The sequence below is a fragment of the Colobus angolensis genome, unplaced genomic scaffold (genome assembly GCF_000951035.1).
Source record: "Colobus angolensis palliatus isolate OR3802 unplaced genomic scaffold, Cang.pa_1.0 Scaffold203, whole genome shotgun sequence".
Classification (NCBI taxonomy): Eukaryota; Metazoa; Chordata; class Mammalia; order Primates; family Cercopithecidae; genus Colobus; species Colobus angolensis.
Window position 1 is genome coordinate 3,811,852 of NW_012115189.1, and position 21,025 is coordinate 3,832,876.

General features: G+C 46.6%; 2 protein-coding genes across 3 annotated transcripts in view; one reads left to right on the top strand and one right to left on the bottom strand.

The window, feature by feature from the left end:
- Positions 1 to 21,025, top strand: part of ANKRD6 (ankyrin repeat domain 6) — a 133,041-nt gene that overhangs the window by 99,618 nt on the left and 12,398 nt on the right. For both annotated transcript variants that reach the window (XM_011941932.1, XM_011941930.1), the window contains 6 exons: positions 2,222 to 2,320; positions 5,502 to 5,600; positions 12,076 to 12,174; positions 13,575 to 13,673; positions 16,345 to 16,443; positions 17,730 to 17,807. In XM_011941932.1, the coding sequence (XP_011797322.1) occupies positions 2,222 to 2,320; positions 5,502 to 5,600; positions 12,076 to 12,174; positions 13,575 to 13,673; positions 16,345 to 16,443; positions 17,730 to 17,807 (573 nt within the window). The remainder of the gene's footprint in view (positions 1 to 2,221; positions 2,321 to 5,501; positions 5,601 to 12,075; positions 12,175 to 13,574; positions 13,674 to 16,344; positions 16,444 to 17,729; positions 17,808 to 21,025) is intronic.
- LYRM2 (LYR motif containing 2) overlaps positions 810 to 21,025 on the bottom strand; it is a 39,352-nt gene continuing 19,136 nt past the window's right edge. The window contains exon 4 of the transcript XR_001001759.1: positions 810 to 2,302. The gene's annotated coding sequence lies outside the window, so the exon portion shown is untranslated. The remainder of the gene's footprint in view (positions 2,303 to 21,025) is intronic.

Here is a 21,025-nt window from a genome sequence, read left to right on the forward strand (position 1 = left end):
CAACACTTGGGAGGCCGAGGTGGGCAGATCACTTGAGGCCAGGAGTTCAAGTCCAGCCTGGCCAACATGGTGAAACCTCATCTCTACTAAAAATACAAAAACAATTAGGCATGGTGGCAAGTGTCTGTAATCCCAGCTACTCTGGAGGCTGAGGCAGAAGAATTGCTTGAACCTGGGAGGCAGAGGTTGCAATGAGCCAACATGGCGCCACTGCACTCCAGCCTGGGCGACAGGGTGCAACTGTGTCTCAAAACAAAAACAACAAGTTGAGATTTGGGCAGTATCTCGTAAGACCACTAGTTTCCTTGTCTAGAACTATTTGTAATAGGTCTGAGGTAGATAGCACAAATGGCACAGCCTACCTCCTGCAGCCACTGACCCAGCGGCCACATTCTTCTTTTAACCACAGCAAGGGTTCTCTTTGAATAAAGGGTCTGGGAAGGTGGATGAGAAGAAAACCAGCCTGAGCCTAACTGATAACGGGAATAATAGTTTAGGAGGCTGAAGGGTGAGGGTCGGTGGTGGCAGTGCTGAGTACAGTGACCTGTCCTCAGTGTCCTGACCCCCTCACTGCAGAAATTCCTTACCTTCCACAAATGAACAGTGGGAAGAGTGTGTGACAGGGACAGTCCTGTTACTGGGGTATTGTTTCTGCTGAGACTTCTAATAAGTAGTGGTTTTTCCTGATGCTAAAAGTTATCTGTGTTAAATGTAAAAAGCTGGAAAATATTAAAAAGTATAAAAAGAAAAGTTAGAAAAATCCTCTCATGGATTTTTAAAGGGAGACTTTTTTAATTTTAAGAAAGCAATTTTGAGTTTTAACTAGGATTTTTTTATTGTAATAAAATATACATAGCATTAAATTTACCATCTGAACATATTTACATATACGGTTCAGTGGCATTAATTACACTCACATTGTTGTGCAACCATCACCACCATCGATCTTTAGAACTTTGTTACAGATTACATGTTTTTAGCGTGCATTGTCGTTTGTTATAGATCCAGGGAGTTTAATAAGTAAAATCAGTATTTCGTTAAGGTTGTTAATAGGTAGCAGTGCACCCTTCTTTTAAAAAATCTGTTTTATCTTATGATGACCTCTGTCCTCTCTTGGGCCAAGCACCAGGGACGCCCCAGAATGTTTCCTTTGCCCCTCTGGTGCTCTGCCAGGAAACTTCACAAAACTCTGACCAACCAAATCATAGTATCCAAGAAGGGAACGGAGGGACCCTGGGGATCATCCAGGGTGACACACCTGAGGTCCAGCAGGGTGACAGGCTTCTAGCAAGCCGTGCCCAGCCCAGGCCTACTGACCCCTTGTCTCGTGCTCATTGCTTTCCACCAGAGCATTTCCTCACTGCCCACCCATCCTCCCTTTCAAGGCTGGACCACAGGCTCAGCTTGGTTTACCTCAACTTAGCTTCCTGAGGACCTGTCAGAGATAAAGGGTGCTCTTAGAGACTTCAGAACTCTCCTGTTACAGTCTTGACCTCTTACCTCTGGGACTGTTTCATCCTTCACTCAACTGCAATTAGGAAGAGTCAAGTTCCCTTTGGTGCCTAAAGGAGAACAACGACCCACAATCCCAGGAATCTGATCACAGAGAAAAGGGCTCAGAGTGCAGCATAAATCAGTGAGGATGTTGTCATGAAATCTCTGAAGAGGCTTCTTAGAAATATGCAGTGATAGCTGCAGTCCCTGGAGTCCTCAGATGAAATAGGGCAAATCCCTGCGTTGCTCTTGACTAGTACAAGTCAATGAACAAATGACTCGCCTGTCATCAAATCATGAGTGCTGCTAACTGGCAGTGGTCCCCCTGCAAACTGGGAACTCGGCAGGCATTGCTGCTTTAATTGCATAGCACACACCTGCCGTCACACCCACTCTTCACACCTGTGATAGTCATGTCCCCTGGATGGCAGGAGAGAGCCTGACCCTCATTCTGAGGTTGCCTTTGTGGCCGAGGGCTATTCTTGCTGTTGGCTTAAGGTCCCCCTCTTAGTTTATGGACCAAACTGCTCTGCCAGCGTGCGTTGTCTACTAACAAGACCACAAAGCCCGCCTTGCCTGTGGTAATGGTAACCAAGCCCTTCTGCAAATAACCACTCTGCTCTGTGTGGGGATGGGAGGGGCCCTTGTGTCCAAGTGTCAAGTGAGTGGTGCAAGCGGGGGGTGCAGGGGAGTTGACTGCTGTTCCTGCCTTTGTGTCATTTTGCAGGGGGACCAGACCGCCTTGCACCGGGCCACAGTGGTCGGGAACACAGAGATCATCGCGGCACTCATCCACGAGGGGTGTGCCCTGGACAGACAAGACAAGGTGAGTGGACACTGAGCTTGCTTACTCTTCAAGGCGAGGGAAGCTAGTGGCTCGAGGGAGCTGGAGGAGCCCACTCTGGAAACTTTTGAGTCCTCAAGATATTATAATTCCTGTCTTACCACTTATGATTTAACACGATTAAATCAGCCCAAATTCCTTTGAAACAGTATCTGGTATCCCAGCCAATTGTAATTTTTTTTTTTTTTTTTTGAGAGAGGGTCTCACTCTGTTGCCCAGACTGGAGTGCAATGGCATGATCATAGCTCACTTCACCTGGAACTTCTGGGCTCAAGCACTCCTCCTACCTCATCCTCCCAAAGTGCTGGCATGAGCCACTGTGCCCAGCTGCCAATTGTATTTTTTAAAAATCTTTTTCCTTGTTCTATGGCATCAGTGACAACCACATAAATCTTAAATGGTAAAGAAAAAAATCTAGAAATAAGGACCTGTGTAGGCCTGGGTGGGGGTAGGGGCAAGGAATGTGCCCCCAGACTTTCTCTTTACTTTCTTAGATAAGTGAGCAAGTTAATTTCTTTAAACTGTATTACAGGAAAAAAAGTTAGCTCAGTTGGGCCAAACGCAGTAGCTCATGGCTGTAATCCCAGCACTTTGGGAGGCTAAGGTGGGAGGATTGCTTGAGGCCAGGACTTCAAGACCAGCCTAGTCAACATAACCACTGTCTCCACAAATAATTTGAAAATTAAAAAAATATATATTAGCAAGGCGTGGTAGTGCACACCTGTAGTCCCAGCTACTCAGGAAGCTGAGACGGGAGGATTGCTGGGCCCAGGAAGTTGAAGCTGCAGTGAACCATGATCACGTTACTGCCTTCCAGCCTGGACGACAGAGAGAGACCTTGTCTCTAAATAAATAAATAATAGGCCGGGTGCGGTGGCTCAAGCCTGTAATCCCAGCACTTTGGGAGGCCGAGACGGGCGGATCACGAGGTCAGGAGATCGAGACCATCCTGGCTAACATGGTGAAACCCTGTCTCTACTAAAAATACAAAAAACCTAGCCGGGCGAGGTGGCGGGCGCCTGTAGTCCCAGCTACTCGGGAGGCTGAGGCAGGAGAATGGCGTAAACCCGGGAGGCGGAGCTTGCAGTGAGCTGAGATCCGGCCACTGCACTCCAGTCTGGGCGACAGAGCGAGACTCCGCCTCAAAAAAAATAAATAAATAAATAATAAATAAATAAATAAGATAGATAGATAGCAAAATTGGCCAGGCGCAGTGACTCACGCCTGTAATCCCAGCACTTTGGGAGGCCAAGGCAGCAGATCACCTGAGGTCAGGAGTTCGAGAACAGCCTGGCTAACATGGTAAAACCCCGTTTCTACTAAAAATACAAAAAATTAGCCAGGCGTGGTGGCACACACCTGTAAACCCAGCTAATTGGGAGGCTGAGGCAGGAGAACCACTTGAATCCAGGAGGCGGAGGTTGCAGTGAGCCGAGATCGCGCCATTGCACTCCAGCTTGGGCAACAAGAGGGAAACTTCATCTCAAAAAAAAAAAAAAAAGCAAAATTGATTCTTTAAGGAATCCTAATGACTTCTTACATATTAACCTAATGTTTTTAAATTTTCAAACAATCTTAAAACACAAAACTTCACAATTAAGTACAATTCAGCCTCTGCTTACCTTTTTTTTTTTAAGAGGCCATGCTGGGAAGAACTCTGCTTTACTTTTTAAAAATAACTTTTCATTAAAGTATAATATACATACAGAAAAGTGGACAAATAAGTGTGCAGCTTGTTGAATTTCACTAGCAGAACACACTTGTGAGCACCCAGCTCAAGAAGCAACTCATTGCCAGCACCCAGAAGCCCCATACCCTGTCCCCTGCATCCCCCCTTTCCCCTGTGTCCCCCCTTTTCTTTGGCTTCCTCCTTCTACAGTCAGTCCCACTGCCAATCCAGTCAATCCACACATCGCCAATACAGTTCCCAGCAACCACCCCATCCCCTGGCCTTTGAGACCCTAGACTTTCCCTTGTGGATGTCACCTGTGTTAGGCCTTTATTTTTAGCTGTTTCCAGGGGCATGGATGTGGTTGAGTTAAAGCTGAAGCCAGAGCCTGGATGTAATTGGAGAATGCACCTGCGCTGACCCCTGCTGATTGCCCTGCACCTTTCCCTCTCCAGGCTCCTCCCTCCCTGGAACTCCTGCCTTCCCGCCCCCACCCCACTCAATTCATTGCACTTAATGATATTTGTGTAAAATAGTAAGCTAAGCAAATATGAGCTATGTCCATTAAATGATTTTTATGTAAAAGGCACACATTAGGCCAGGCGTGGTGGCTCACGCCTGTTTCCCAGCACTGTGGGAAACCAAGTGGATCACTTGAGGTCAGGAGTTCAAGACCAGCCTAGCCAACATGGTAAAACCCTGTCTCTACTAAAAAATATAAAACTTAGCAAGGCTTAGGTGGTGCATGCCTGTTATTCCAGCTACTTGGGAGGCTAAGGCAGGAGAATCGCTTGAACTCCAGAGGCAGAGGTGGCAGTGAGCTGAGATCGCACCACTGCACTCCACTCTAGGTGACAGAATGAGACTGTCTCAAAAAATAAAAGTCACACATTGAGGATCCTGGTTTATTTCCAAATCACTGTTTCCTCAGTCCCTGTGCATTATTTGTTTGGGGCTCTGAGGCTTTTGAATTAAGGTGGGTGAGATTAAGTTTCAGTGAAAAAAGGTTGGGCAATCTATCAGGCCCCTGCATCTTACAAAGCTGAGCTCTTCCTTTGCCTGACCTTTGCAGGGTTCTCTCTGATGCCAGGAGCAGAGCAGACTCTAAGGGTGGTAGAGGTGAGAAGAAATAGATGGCATGCCGTCCCAATGATGCTTTCTGTTAAACGAGAGCTATGGATGGGGCCTGGAGCCTTTCTCAACTGGGATTACTAGAGAGACTTAACCCCTAATGCTTTATGAACAATCATCCATGGTTTGTCATGGATTCATTTCTCTTCTGTGCATCTAGAATGGTTCTTATTATGTATCATTTCTGGGATAATGGAGAAACTGACCATTCAAATCATCTTCTGTAGTCTGTGGTTCAGATGAAAAAGTCCAATTGAGAAAGGCCCTCTGGTGTTCCATAAAAATCCACTGTAATGTATTGATCATAATGAGAAGAATTAGATCTTGGGTAATGTGCCTTTCCCACCTGTGTGTCTTTCTTAGGATGGAAATACAGCCTTGCATGAAGCATCCTGGCATGGTTTCAGCCAGTCAGCCAAGCTGCTCGTTAAAGCAGGAGCCAATGTGCTTGCCAAGAACAAGGTGAGGCCTGGCAGGTGCTAGAATGCCTCATTCACAGGTGAGGATAGCTGTGGGTTTCTCCCCCTGTGAGAGCCTTCTTCCAGTGAGAAGAGTGAGAGCCCTAAGGGGCACGAGGAACCTGAAGGTCCCTTCGATCCAGAAGTTTCATTTGCAGAAAAGGCTAGAAGCTGATTGATATTCCAGGTCAGGAGCAAGCCCACCAACAGCGCCAAAACCCTGCTCATGTGAGAGTGCCCTGACGGCTGCTGGGAATCTACATGCGATTACTGTCCCATATTTTTTTTGTATTCAAAAAATACAGCAATGGAGTTGACATTAAAAAATACCAGCAAAAGAACTTTAAAATGCTAATACTCAAAATTAGTAAAGTGGGCTCCCCTAGATGCTGCTTGGAAAGTGTGATATGAGCAGCCATCTTTGGGAGACAATTTGCCAAAACAAATCAGGAGCCTTAAAAATGATCCTTTTTGGCCGCGCATGGTGGTTCATGCCTATAATCACAGCACTTTGGGTGGATCACCTGAGATCCAGAGTTTGAGACCAGCCTGGCCAACATGGTGGAACCCCATCTCTAATAAAAATACAACACTTATCTGGGAATGGTGGCTCATGCCTGTAGTCCCAGCCACTTGGGAGGCTGAGGCAGGAGAATCGCTTGAACCCAGGAGGTGGAGGTTACAGTGAGCCGAGATCGCACCACTGCACTGCAGCCTGGGCACAGAGTGAGAGACTGTCGCAGGGAGGGTGGGGGCGGGGGGAGGTCCTTTTTTGGCCAGGTGCAGTGGCTTATACCTGTAATCCCAAACTTTTAGGTGGCTGAGGCAGGCGGATCACTTGCGATCAGGCATTCAAGACCAGCCTGGCCAACGTGGTAAAACCCCGTTTCTATTAAAAATACAAAAAATTAGCTGGGTGTGGTGGTGCATGCCTGTCATCCCAGCTACTCGGGAGGCTGAGACACAAGAATCACTTGAATCCAGTAGATGGAGGTTGCAGTGAGCTGAGATCGTGCCACTCTACTCCAGTTTGGGTGACAGAGTTAGACTCCGTCTCCAAAAAAAAAAAAAAAGGTCCTTTTTACTTGATACCTACCCTTCTTGGACTCCATCCTGAAAAGGTAATAAAACCTGCTATTGAAATGAAATATGGAAAAGAAAAAGCAATAAAACCAGTAAAATTTTACCAACAAAGATGTTCATGATAGCAGTAGTTATATTTTTTAAATATGGGGAGGGAGACTTAGAATTATGGTTCATTCATACAGTGGAATATAATTAATATTAAAATCATAGTTTTGAAGATAATGCTTTCCATTGTTAAAGAACATGACAAAGAGATATAAGATCATATATAGTACATGTCCCAGTGCTTAGTATAAATTTGTGTATTTAAAAATTTAAGCACAAAAGGATATCATCAGAATATTAACAGTGGTTGTCTCTGGGAATTGAGGCTAAGACTGATTTTTATTTTTGTACCTTTCCCAAATTTTCCAAAATGAACCTATTATTTCTTTTACAATTGGGAGAAGAGACTTTTTCTTTTTCTTTTTTTTTTTTTTGAGGCAAAATCTCGTTCTGTCACCCAGGCTGGAGTGCAATGGCGCAGTCTCGGCTTATTGCAACCTCCGCTTCCTGAGTTCAAGCGATTCTCCTGCCTCAGCCTCTTGAGTAGCTGGGATTATAGGCATGTGTCACCACCCAGCTAATTTTTGTATTTTTAGTAGAGACAGGGTTTCACCACGTTGGCCAGGCTGGTCTTGAACTCCTGACCTCATGATCAGCTTGCCTCGGCCTCCCAAAGTGCTGGGATTACAGGCATGAGCCACTGCGCCCATGCCAAGAGATATATTTTATTTCAAAAATAAGCATTGTCAGTACTCTGGAGATATTTGCAGTTGAGGTAAGAAGGGTCATAAAAGGCGCTCTAGGGAAAAGGAGCCAGGAGGAGCTCCAGAGGTGGGCTGGGAGAGGCTTATAGACAGTTTCGGGCAGGAGCTTTATGGGAAGGTCGCTGAGCAGAGGAAGAGCTCTGGATGGCCAGGTTGGGTCTGTAGCAGGGGTTTAAAGGGGCCTGAGAATTTCCCAGAATACACTGCCACATCACAGGGTGGCCCCTTCAGCTAATAGTGGTGGGATAATGAATCAGGTGAGCTAGGATGGGGTTCTGGGTGGCAGTAGCCTGGGGACCATGGGCAGCAGTAAGTACCCTCCCTAATATACACACATACACACTATATATATATATATATGTGTGTGTGTGTGTGTGTGTATACACACACACAATACACACACACACACATAATTTCATGGTCAAGTCAAATCTGAAACCATAGTATCTCTAGCTTATGACATACACACATCTACATACAAGATCTTCAACAGCAATGCCAGGCAAATCAACCTATAGAAATATACCCTGTCAATGAAATGACTTCTCCAGACCTTGCATGCTGCAGGAAATAGAAATGATAGCCTGAAACTCCGTTGTGAATGTAATCCCTGTGGGAGCAAGAGAACCCACCTCAGTGGCTTTGCCCTCCGGTGAAATCTCCTGGCTCTCACAACCTTTCCATTGGTTTATTAGAGAGCATAGTTAAGCAAGCCATGCCTTCCTCATTTTCATCCGTCTCCTGTCTCCAGTCCCTCATCACATCTTAGGACATCTTCAGGTCTCACTCCTGTTCCTCTTTCCGTGCTCATTCTTAAGCATTCCCTGGATTATTTCAGAAGCCTCAAGCAGATTGGCAGGTTCAAGTCTAGTCCCTCCTTTCATCCTGCTCTTCCTCTGCTCAGCGACCTTCCCATAAAGCTCCTGTCCGAAACTGTCTATAAACCTCTCCCAGCCCACCTCTGGAGCTCCTCCTGGCTCCTCTCCCCTAGAGCGCCTCCTGTGCCCTCAGAGTGGGACTCATTGGCCTGCTTCTCATTCCTGCCTGTAGACCTCCAACCTGGCCCCAGGCCCCCTCCCTCCCCGAAGACCCGCCGGGCTGCTTCTGCAGCTCTCCCTTGGCACCGCATGCAGCTTTGTGCTGTTGTTTCCTGGTTCATGTTTTTCATGGTTCCTTCATGGATCAAGAGCTTGAGGGAGAGCAGCAAGCTACGTATAGTAATATCGCTGGTAGTGCCTCGCTCACTGCTCAGGAGGCAGGTGGCTGCCCATTTCTTCAAAATGCACATGGTCTGGAACAGGAGTTGATAGTGTGTAATCACTTTTTTTCTTTTTCTTTTTTTTTTTTTTTAAGACAAGAGTTTCACTTTTGTCACCCAGGCTGGAGGCTGGAGTGCAATGGCTCGATCTTGGCTCAGTGCAACCTCCGCCTCCTGGGTTCAAGCGATTCTCCTGCCTCAACCTCCCAAGTAGCTGGGATTACAGGCACCTGCCGTCATGCTCAGCTAATTTTTGTATTTTTAGTAGAGACAGGTTTTCACCATGTTGGCCAGACTGGTTTTGAAATCCTGACCTCATGTGATCCACTCACCTCGGCCTCCCAAAGTGCTAGGATTACAGGAGTGAGCCACCGATCCCAGCCTGTAATCATGTTTTTTGTTTTTTGTTTTTTTTGAGACAGTCTCGCTCTGTTGCCAGGCTGGAGTGCGACCTCAGCTCACTGCAGCCTCTGCCTCCCGGGTTCAAGCTATTCCCCTGCCTCAGCCTCCCGAGTAGCTGAGACTGCAGGCACGCACCCCCATGCCCAGCTAATTTTTGTATTTTTAATAGAGACGAGGTTTCACCATCTTGGCCAGGATGGTCTTGATCTCTTGAACTCGTGATCCACACACCTCGGCCTTCCAAGGTGATGGATTACAGGTGTGAACCACTGCACCTGACCCACAAATTCTTTCTGTGTAGATAAAATGGCTTCAGAAGGACAGGTCAGGAAACTCATGTGTCCCAGAGGGAGGGACATTTTGTACCAGCCATAGCTTGTAGAAAGATCCTTCTTATTCAGCAAATACAGCAACTCCTGTCTGGGAAATCAGTACTCACTACTCAGGGTGGGGAAAAACACCGACTACATAGGTATCTACCCTAGGTCACATTTTCTTTCTTTTTTTTTTTTTTCTTTTTTTTTTTGAGACGGAGTCTTGCTCTGTCGCCTCAGCTCACTGCAAGCTCCGCCTCCCGGGTTTACGCCATTCTCCTGCCTCAGCCTCCCGAGTAGCTGGGACTACAGGCGCCCCCAACCAGCCCCGCCAGCTTTTTGTATTTTTTAGTAGAGACGGGGTTTCACCGTGTTAGCCAGGATGGTCTCGAACTCCTGACCTCATGATCCGCCCGTCTCGGCCTCCCAAAGTGCTGGGATTACAGGCTTGAGCCACCACGCCTGGCGTTCACATTTTCTAATGTCAGGTTTTGACATATAGGTATGAAGTCATGCTGTTCTATGAGTTTTGACAAATGTACACAGTTGTATCACCACCACCATAACATATAGAATGCTTCCATTGCCCCAGAAAGTTCCTTTGCGCCCTCTGGTGGCAGGCCCCCTGTCACCCTCTCCCAGCCCCGGGCAACCAGGGATCTGTTTTGCTTTTTCACAAAGGTCATATAAATGGAATCATACAGTATGTGGCCTTCTGTGTTTGGCTTCTTAAACTCAGCGTAATGTTTTTGAGATTCCTCCGTGTCATTACATGGAGGAATGGTTCACGCCTCTTTATTGCTGAGGAGTATTCCATTGTGTGGATCTACCACAATTTGTTTATCCAAACCTATGGTTTTTAATTTTCTTGATGCAAATATTTTTCCACCTCATTGGTATTTCCTTATTGGCAATGTCAGCTTTGGTATGATCTATTTCTAGAGGCCTCAGATTTCTTTCATTTCACTCATTTATTCAGCACGTATTTAATGGTTGCCATGAAGCCCATAACTTGCAGACAACTTGAGAGTAGGGTTTTTAAAACCTGGGCAGACCCCTTGTTGCTGAGAACTAAGCTAGCAGTGGTTCTCCACCTGGCTGCATGTTAGACCCTCCTGGGGAACTGTAAACAAACAAAAAAGAAAAAAAACTCAAAACCCTGAAGACCAGTCCTGGGGTGACAGACTGTCCCAGTTTGCCCTGGGCTAAGGGGTTCCCCAGAATGTGGGACTTTCAGTACTAAAATGGGGATGCTGGACACCCACCCCCAAGGCCACGTATATCAGAGTCCCTAGAATGGTTGTGGCTGTGCACAGGGCTGGTTTGAAAGCTTCCCCAGGTGATTCTATTGTGCAGTCAAGGTTGAGAACCAGCAAGCCTGCTAGAACCTCAGGCCTGTAATCCTCCCTGTGCCTGGAGGTAAAAGTGAGACAAAAGGTCCACCCAGGCTGGGTTGGAGCTAAGGTAAAGAGAAGGGGGATAAGTAAACTGGCCGCATCCAGTATTCCTCTTTTTTTTTTTAAAAAAACTCATTTCTCTTTTTAAAAGATCGGAAATCTAATATCCTGGAGTATCGGCAGCCAGTACTATGAGATGCAGAGGGGAGTGAACTAGGTGAGGGAGAAGCAATGAGCAGGCAGTGTAATGCTCTGAGCCCACGTGCCTGCAAGCCTGACCCAGCACTTAAGCTCAGCAGAACCAACGCAGAACTTCTGTGTTTAACCTCCCGAGTGCTTGCAAGCTCTTGGATGACACAATGTCACCTGTCACACAGCCTTGTTTTCTTGTTACTTTTCTAGGGGTTATCAGCAGCCTCAGGTGCCTTACTCCCATAGGCTCAAAAGTTCTGTTCATGTCTTACAATTTTTTCCTGCAGTATTGCTATGGACCTTATTCTGACCCTTGGTTGTCATTGTGATGTGGTGTGTTGAGGCTCTCAAAAACAAGAGGGACCCAGAAAGCAAGAGGGTCTCAATCTGTGTCCTAAGTGATAGATGTAACTGTACTACCTGAAAGGCGGGGCCTGCTGTCCATAGTTAAAATTTTGATGTTTCAAGAAAAATACAAGAATGGGTGACTTGAGAAAGGCTTACAAGTTAAATCTCAGTTGCATTAGCCTGCCCTTCCAGGAAGTGGCTAGTTTTACCTTTCTTAGCCCACCATTGGCAGGGATTGTAACCACAGCTATTTCTCGTGTGGGGCAGGAAATCATCTGACAGGAATTGAGTGCTGTGCATGTTTCCAGCATTGCATGTTAAGAAAACGCCTTCCTAGACATTTTGAGTCAATCCCCATAGTTTTAGGATGTGGGTCATGCTCCATTTCCCAGGTAAGGGATTTGAGCATTTGAAGAGACCGGCTTTTAACTAGTAAGTGGCAGAGCCAGGACTTGGAACCAAGGTTTTATGACAAATAGGACTCTTCTGCCCATTTGGACTCCAAATTAAATGTTCTTACCTCTGAAGCATCCCCACCGAAACCATCGGGCAAGAGGCAGAGAATGTGAATGTTGCCTTTTCCCCCAAATAAGTACTGCCCCTCTGCAAAGCGTGCAGGTCTGTGCGGAAGCGTGTTGCTAATATGTCCTCCTTCTCTCTGCCTCTCTCCAAGGCGGGGAACACGGCTCTGCACCTGGCCTGCCAGAACAGCCACTCCCAGAGCACGCGCGTCCTCCTGCTGGCCGGGTCCCGCGCTGACCTCAAAAATAATGTGGGTGAACAAAACCAGATTCTCACGCTCTTTCTTTCTTGTGTCACTTCAGAAAATAACTTCATGAGCATACTTGAACCTTAACATCTAGAAATTAAAATGTAAAAAGTATTTGGGGACTATCTCTAAAGTGTTCTTTTTTTGGCAGTTTTCTAAGGGGTCATTCAGGCACATGAGAGGAGGAATCAAAAGACTTGGAAATACTGTTTCTCTCGTCCTTTTCCCTTCATGCCTCATCTTTGGTTTATCATTTCTTACAGCACGTGTCTGGCCAATTACAGACTAGGAAACCAGTTAATGTTTTAAGAACGTCTCTACCCACATAGAGTGTTGTACTATTATCAGCAAAGATGAGCTGGTGCCATTTACAGGGGAGGTCCTCTGATGCCCCGTGCCCAGCATCTACAGTGAGCAGGTCCTATTGATTACCAAGGCGTCCTTGGGATGAGCTGACTGGAAGGGTCACATGGGTATCGCTTCTTCACAAAGAAACTGTATTTCCTTTATAAATCCCCTGCCTTAGCCACGTTGGCTAAATCAATCAATCAATCAATCAATCTGAGGCTCCTTTCTAAAGTGTCTTCAGCTGAGGGTCTCCCTGTTTGGGATAGACTCATCTAATGCTCTGAACCTCAGCTTTGAGCTTGGTTCCGTCTTAATGCAGGGGAGAAAAGTATGCCAAGTGGCCAGCGTTCTCCAGGCAGAGCTAGAATGGAAACGGCAAGAGAACACTGCAGGCAGCTTTTTGTCTCCAGTTCTTTATTGTCTTCCTGGAAACAGGGTTCTGCCTGTTGTGCTTACTGAGCATCCTGCCCCTGAGTTTTTCTTCATACCCTTTTTTTGCTCCCAGCGATTGCTTCCTTATCAGCTCCCCCACTACATTGCTCCATATAGGATATTGGGGTCCAACTGAAGTGGGATACTCCTTGAACTTCAGGGGGCACATGTGATCTTAAGATTTGACAACCCCCCTGCTGCCCTGTCCTTTCATCCGTGAGGGATCTGTGCTGGGAGGGGCTGTTGGTCTTAAGTCAGTGTGCTACCGACCTTTTGGGTTGTAGGGAGTAGGGTCCCTGGATCCTCCTCAAGCACTGGGTAAGCAAAGCCTCCCTTAGCTCTTGCGAAGGTCTCATGGGGAGCAGATGTCTAGTTTCATAAACATGAAAGCAGTGATTCTGTGACCACGTGGTTGTTCTGCACAGGCAGAACGGGGGCAGGGCTGCCCGTAGCAGCAAAGGACGGCAAGCCTTGGGATGGAGTGTCTGTTAAAAGAGCTGCTTATGATCCTCTAAAGAGCATATGATAGTCTGCCAGCTTTTAAATAGCATTTTCTTTCTACTTGTCTCTATTTTGTTTTGTAACTGCCCAGATTGTGCTTAGAGTTTGATTTTTGTCCGCAGGCAGGAGACACCTGTTTGCACGTGGCTGCGCGCTATAATCACTTGTCCATCATTAGGCTTCTCCTCAGTGCTTTCTGTTCTGTCCATGAAAAGAACCAGGTCAGTGCATGTATCCTCTTCATGGCTGCCAGCACCCTTCCCACAAGGCTACTGGACAGGTGTGTTAGTGCAAATGGGAGCAGAGGCTGCTGGGAAGTGCTGCCATGTCACCTGTCTGGGACTCAGCCAGCAATGGGCTTTGCATGGATGTCCCACTGAGTTCTAGTGGCCCTGGCTTATCTGGCCTCCTAGAGAAAGTGTGCCCTTATAATTCCTGTGCATATCACCACATTTTCATATTGAACATTTTCTGGAGATCCTGGGGCAGGCTTTGTTTTATAATATAATTTTAAAAAGAAAACTCAAAAGGAAGAATGTGATTTAGTAAAGAAGCAAGGGAGGCCGGGTGCAGTGGCTTACATCCCAGTACTTTGGGAAGCCGAGGCAGAGGGATCACTTGAGGCTAGGAGTTCAAGACCAGCCTGGGCAACATAGCAAGACCCTGTCTCTACAAAAAAATTTTAAAAAATTTGTCCAGCCATGGTAGCTCATGCCTGTAATCCCAGCACTTTGGGAGGCCAAGGTGGGCAGATCACTTCGAGCTCAGGAGTTTAAGACTGGCCCGGCCAACATGGTGAAACCCTGTCTCTACCAAAAATACAAAAATTAGCCGGGCGTGGTGGTGTGCACCTGTAATCCCAGCAACTCAGGAAACTGAGGCAAGAGAATTACCTGAACCCAGGAAGCAGAGGTTGCAGTGAGCCAAGATCATGCCATTGTACTACAGCCTGGGCAACAGAGCAAGACTCTGTCTCAAAACAATTAAATAATAAGTTAATTAATTTAAAAAATAAAAATTAGGCAGAGTGGCATGTGCCTATAGTCCCAGCTACTCAGGAGGCTGAGGCGGGAGGATTGTTTGAGCCCAGGAGTTTGAAGCTGTGGTGAGCCATGATCTTGCCACTTCTGTTGCCCACCAGTCTGGGCAGAAAGACCCCATCTCTTTAAAGGGAAAAAGAAAAAAAAAACACCACCAAGCAAGCATAGGAATTAGAAGTCTTAGGACTCCCTGAGTTCTGTTCCTTGCACTGCCACTTACTTACACTTGAGCTGATAGTCTTTCATTTCCATAAAATTGGGCACATAATCTGCAGAGAGTGCCATGTTTTGAAATAAAGCTGTGAATATTATTATCTTCCTTGGAAATGTGCACAATTTCCAGCAGTCATTGGATTTGAAAAATAGATTGTCTTGGTATTTATTGATACCTGTGGGTACATTGTTTGGCTTTTCTTTGTTGGAGTCCATAAATCTGAACTAAAAAAAAAATTAGATTGTGGTATAGATTAAACATACCATGTGACAGTGGTTTCTGACCCTGGCTGCATAGAGACTCAACAGGGGAATTAAAAATACTGTTCCTGGATCCCACCCCATTTGAAAGAGCCAGAACCTTTGGGAATGAGGTCCAGGCAATGGTATTTTTAAAAAGCTCTCTGTCTCAGTGTACAGCCAGGATTGAGAACCACTGACTTAATCAAGTAGCTAAGTCTGTCACTCCACAGCCTCCCCAGTGGGGTGCTAGGTCATCAGATGACCCTGCATAGCCCCAACCAACCAGTGCCTTTCAACCTTGGCAGCATGTCGCGGCACCTGAGAGCTTTAAAAAGTCCCCCTGCCCAGCCACATGGCAGACCAATGAATTCAGAATATCTGGGAGTGGGACCCAGACATCAGCATTTTTTAACGCTCTGAAGCTTATTCCAATATTCAGCCAAGGGAAAAGCACTGTGCAGGGCTTCCCTTCAATACGCACAGCTAAGTGACTCAGAAATGAAATAAAATATTTCCCACCCCTCACAAAGATGGCTGAATTTTCATGCTACCCAGGAAAAAAGTATCAGGCGCTTTGCCTGATCACCTGACAGGAGAAAGAATGAATTGTTTCACTTCTCCTATGTTTGTCTGGTTTATTTATATCATTGTGTTTGGAAATGACAGCATTTGCATTTGGAATTGGCCCACTAAGCTACAGTTGTCTTTATCCTCCTTTCATAATTGATTTTGTGAAAACATATTTCTTGTATAAAGATAATGTGAACGTTTATTTATAGGCTCTCTGTAAGATGAAGAAAACGGTTGGTCTTGAGTGAACACTGGTTCTTGGTGTTTCCACCCGCACAAAGCTATATCCTGAGCTGCAGATGGGTTGAGTCCCAGTGACCCCTTCAGGTCTTCCCGCTGTAGCTGCAGGCCGGCCTGTCACCTCTCCAGTGCTTGCAGAAGTTGCTGTCTTCACAGCTTCTCCTGCTCAATCCGGCGCTCGGACACCAGGCAGTTTTCTGACCTCTGACCTCCCTGGGTAAAGGAACAGGGTCAAAAGTGGAATGACTAGCCTGCCTGCCCCAGGCCTGTCCTCCTGTCTTTGTGAGGCTTCGGGTCCCATCATTCTCAACAACCCCAGGCCGGCATTCCTTTGCCCCTGCGTTTAATCCTGCTCTGTGATTTCAGGTGTCCCCACTCAGAAATAAAGGTGATATTGGTGCCGAGGTCACTTAGTTCCAAGATCTCTTTGAGTAGAGCCTCATAACGCTTTAACAAAGGGCCCCATTTCAGTCTCAGGCAAATCTCAGTTTGACTTTGAAGAGCCACACCTAGGCCAGGTAATGAAAAGCTGGGGGCTGTAGGCCATGAGCAGATGAAGTTTAGCAGGCCTTCTAATCAATTCCAGGCTGGAGACACAGCACTTCACGTTGCTGCTGCCCTAAATCACAAGAAGGTGGCCAAAATCTTACTGGAAGCCGGAGCAGATACGACCATTGTTAACAATGTAAGTTGAGTTACAACACTGCTTTCTAAAGTGGTTCCCACCCCTTTCCAGATTGGAATGTGTACTAAACCCCTGCAGACCCCCAGGCCCAGCACACTCTGGAAGAGGGGGGATCTCTCCTGGAACCACAGCCCCTGGGTGGACTTGAAGGGAACCCGGGCTCTGAGCAGTCCCAGGAATTGACAAGCCTTGGGGCCTGCTTTTAGCTGCCTAACTGCAGTGAGCACCACCTGGCATGAAAAAGAACTCAGGGATGTTCAGGTAAACTGACAAGTGGATGTTACAAAGTGAGTTCCAGGCTGTAAATGCATGTGGTGCTCAGAAAAATGGCCACATGGCCCTCAGGTTAATCAGCTTCAAAATTCTAAAGCAACTCCTTTCTCTTCCCCTTCGCCTGACCTCACTGTTTCCCTTTCCCCCTCGCCCTCTCACTGTGTGTCCTGTAGATCCTAGAGCAGGCACCAGCTCAGGTGTGCTTTCTTCTTCGAGGCTGCCCTGCAGTCTCTGTCCTTCTGAATGGTTCAGCAGGGCCTGGAGGGTGCAACAGCTGCTGTGTGGAGGTTTTTTTGAGGGGTGTGGTCTGGGACTGCTGAAGCTGGCACAAGGCTCTTCAGCTTCCTTGGCTCCTGTATCTAGCTCCCGTCTTCCTCCTCCTGCCTTCTCATAGCTCTACAACCAGTACTGGGGGCACAGTTACCTCTTCCATGATGCCTTGAATATCTTCCTTTTGCTATCAACTCCTGGGTTTTGGCTTCATCTCCTGAGAACCTACATTATGGCCATAACTTGTAACTGCTTTTCATATTCCACTTCCTGAATCTCTGGCCAGCCCTGATCTGCCCCTCCGGTATCTTCCCACTGTTTTCCAGCGGAGATTCATCACTGGGCTGGGCCTCAGATCCTCTGTGGTGTTTCCCAACAGAAACGTTCCCCCTGGATGCTCCCTGAGTGCTGCCTTCCCTCCCCTCTTTTCCGCGAAGCACTCCTTGGTGGGTGGTGCCCAGGCCTTGGCCTCCTAAAGCACTTCTTGCCCCCTCGGTCTTCCCTTGCCCTCTGGTGTCATATATTTTACTTAGTGTGTCCTCCCGTGTGACCCACCTCCCTCACTGGAGGGTCTGAGGCTGGTGACCAGGGCCACATCACATAGGTGGCCATGTTTTGCCACGTAGGTGCTGGGTGTGACTGGGCATGGAACTGCCTGCTCCTGGCCAGAGGTGTGCCAGCTGGGCAATGTGCGTGTGGGATCAGTGGCCCTTTCTCACCTGTCCTACTCTGCCTCTCCTCAGGCAGGCCAGACTCCGCTGGAGACTGCGCGCTACCACAATAACCCGGAAGTTGCTCTTCTCCTTACTAAAGCTCCCCAGGTAGGATTTACTGCCCTTTCCATGGTACTGATTGTGTGGGGCTACAGAGTTGGTGGGACTCCTGCTTGCAATCTACTGAAGCCACTTCAAACGAACTTAAATAGGGAATGTAACCAGGCAGTGGAGGTGTAGGCATCCATGGGGCCCAGGATGACCGGAGTCAAAGGCTTCAAGTCCAGCTCTTCATGCCTGGGCCACCTCGTCTTCTCCCTATGGCTGGATCATTGTCACAGCCAGCTGCCTGGGTCATAACTTCCCAGATACTCAGCCAAGGAAGAAGTTCCAGTTTAAGACATTGCAGGAGAGGGCCATGATTGCAGAGTTTAGGCCAAATGCCCATCCCTGAAGAAGTGGGACAGGGACTTTAAGAAGGGGCATTCCCCAGAGAAAGGCAGGAGGGAGGGGGACCATTCTGGGCAGACAGTCGCCTGCCAGAGACAGTTAAGTACAGTCTAGTTTTCTTTCCTCTTTTACTGAATAATGTTATTTTGACCATCATTTAATTTTTTTTAAATGGTGGCTGATACTTTAGTTGATGTTGACATTATCTAAATAACAATAAAGAAATTTAATAATAATTTACAAGCTATTCATAATTCTAGCCCCCTGAAACAACTGTTTTTGTTTCATCCACAAAAGAGATGAAACAGAAACATAATTGTTTTATAATTGTGCTTACAATGTATATACCCTTTTGTATTTCTTCCTTTTATCCTGTTATAAAACAATGTTCTGCAGTCTTCATAATTATTCATTATAATGGAGGCATAATATTCTTTTTGTTGCTATTAATATTTTATTAAGCCATTTCCTTAATGATGGACATTTAGGTTATTTCCAGATTGGCACTATTCTGTATTACATTATAGAAAACACTGATTGGCTTTCCATCTTATTCTGCAAGAAGAAGATAAAATCTCAGGGAGTCAAAGGAAGATTTTGAACACTACCCTGCTGCAAAATAACCCAATACCGGCCCAGGGTTTGGGATGGCCTTTATTTCATCTAAGTTTTTAAAACATGCCTAATATAACTAGTACTTTCTGGAAATGGTTAAGATTTGTATCTTTTGCAAAATTGATCACCCTCTTGTGCGTGGAGCTGGTCCTTCTCAGTGGTCTCTGAAAGGCCGCAGAGCTCCTGACAAAAGGAAGTCAGTAGGAAAAGCTGCGGGGTTTCCACGTCTAGCAGCTTTTATCGTAGGTGGAATCATCCATGAATCTGGATAGAAAAATGCCAGTCTCTCATGGATCTAAAAGTATGAAGTGCTGTATAAACGTCAGAACCCATCACGTTTCTCTGGCAATTTCAGTATGCGGTAATTTAATGGACAGCCAGCCCCACCCTCAGCCATACAAAGATCATCAAGTCTTATGGGGCTAGAGGGTTCCCTAGGCATAGAAGGACTGACGGATCTTTAATCCACCTGTCATTTGTCTTCCAGAGCCCAAGGATCTTCACTTACAGGGAAAAGAGCCTTACCGTGGACCATTTCCCTGTGCAGTTCTTTTTTGTTTCCACTTAAAAAAAGACTTAAGCAAGTTTCTCCATGTTTACATCGAATAACAAATAAATTGGATGACATGCTATGAAAGTTTATTTTATGCATAATTGTATATGCTGAGCCTTATTCTCAACACAAACAAGGAACTTTAGGCATAAGATGTTATGCATACTGTTCTCTTGATCTGTGGTTACAGAAATAGCATTAGTGTTTGCTTTGCCTGAAAAGAGAAATCCCCTTGCCTTAGGCCCATAGACAGACATGGATTTTAAATGGGCCACAGCAGTACTAAGAGGGTACTATTTATTTATTTATTTGAGACAGAGTCTTGCTATGTCACACAGGCTGGAGTGCAGTGGTGCAATCTCGGCTCACTGCAACCTCCATCTCTGGGATTCAAGTGATTCTCCTGTCTCAACCTCCTGAGTAGCTGGGATTACAGGCATGCGCCACCACACCCAGCTGATTTTTGTACTTTCAGTAGCGACGGGGTTTCACCATGTTGGCCAGGCTGGTCTCGAACTCCTGAGCTCTGGTGATCCACCCACCTTGGCCTCCCAAAGTGCTGAGATTACAGGCATGAGCCACTGCACCCAGCCATAGTATACTACTTTTAGAGACCTCACAGTCAATATTCCCTCATTTCTGGGGACTGGAAAAGATTAATGACATCCCATTTGGTAGATGGTCTGGTTTGCTGAGAAAGGCTGGAAGTCATGCAAAGTTATTTTCACTGGTGAATGGAGGGAATTTTGCTGATTATAATTTTGAGTTTGAGTGGCCTCTGAGTGTCACTTGTCATTTTGATTGGTGTGGTTTACAAATGCTCTGAAAGTAAATTTTAGGCTGATTCTGGTGCTGTATTAAGAGTCCGTACATCAGGTGAGCGATGGGTATAGTCACTTTCTTTCATCATACTTGATTTCCTGGTGAATCTGAATTTAGCTTTAGAAATGACTTGGGGAAGTGGTTCTCAGACTTCTTGGTCTAAGGACTCTTTAACATTTTTAACTATTATGGACCAGAGATTGAAGGTTTCCATCAACTCAAAGATCTGTCCTCTGTTAAACACCCTCTGCCAGTTAAGCCACCTGAAGGCAGGGAGGGAAGCACCTGACAGTGACTGACAGTCCACTGTGTGCCAGCCGTCTGTTTTTTCTTGGTGAATCCCAATGACTCCCCGGTTTTCTTTCTTTTTCTTTTTTAAAAATAAAGACACCGGGCGCGGTGGCTCAAGCCTGTAATCCCAGCACTTTGGGAGGCCGAGACGGGCGGATCACGAGGTCAGGAGATCGAGACCATCCTGGCTAACACCGTGAAACCCCGTCTCTACTAAAAACTACAAAAAACTAGCCGGGCGAGGTGGCGGGCGCCTGTAGTCCCAGCTACCTGGGAGGCTGAGGCAGGAGAATGGTATAAAGCCGGGAGGCAGAGCTTGCAGTGAGCTGAGATCCGGCCATAGCACTCCAGCCTGGGTGACAGAGCGAGACTCCGTCTCAAAAAAATAAAAAATAAAAAAAGACGAGGCCGGGCACGGTGGCTCACGCCTGTAATCCCAGCACTTTGGGAGGCTGAGACGAGCAGATCATGAGGTCAGGAGATTGAGACCATCCTAGCTAACACGGTGAAACCCCTACTAAAAATACAAAAATAAAATTAACCAGACGTGGTGGCGGGTGCCTGTAGTCCCAGCTACTCAGGAGGCTGAGGCAGG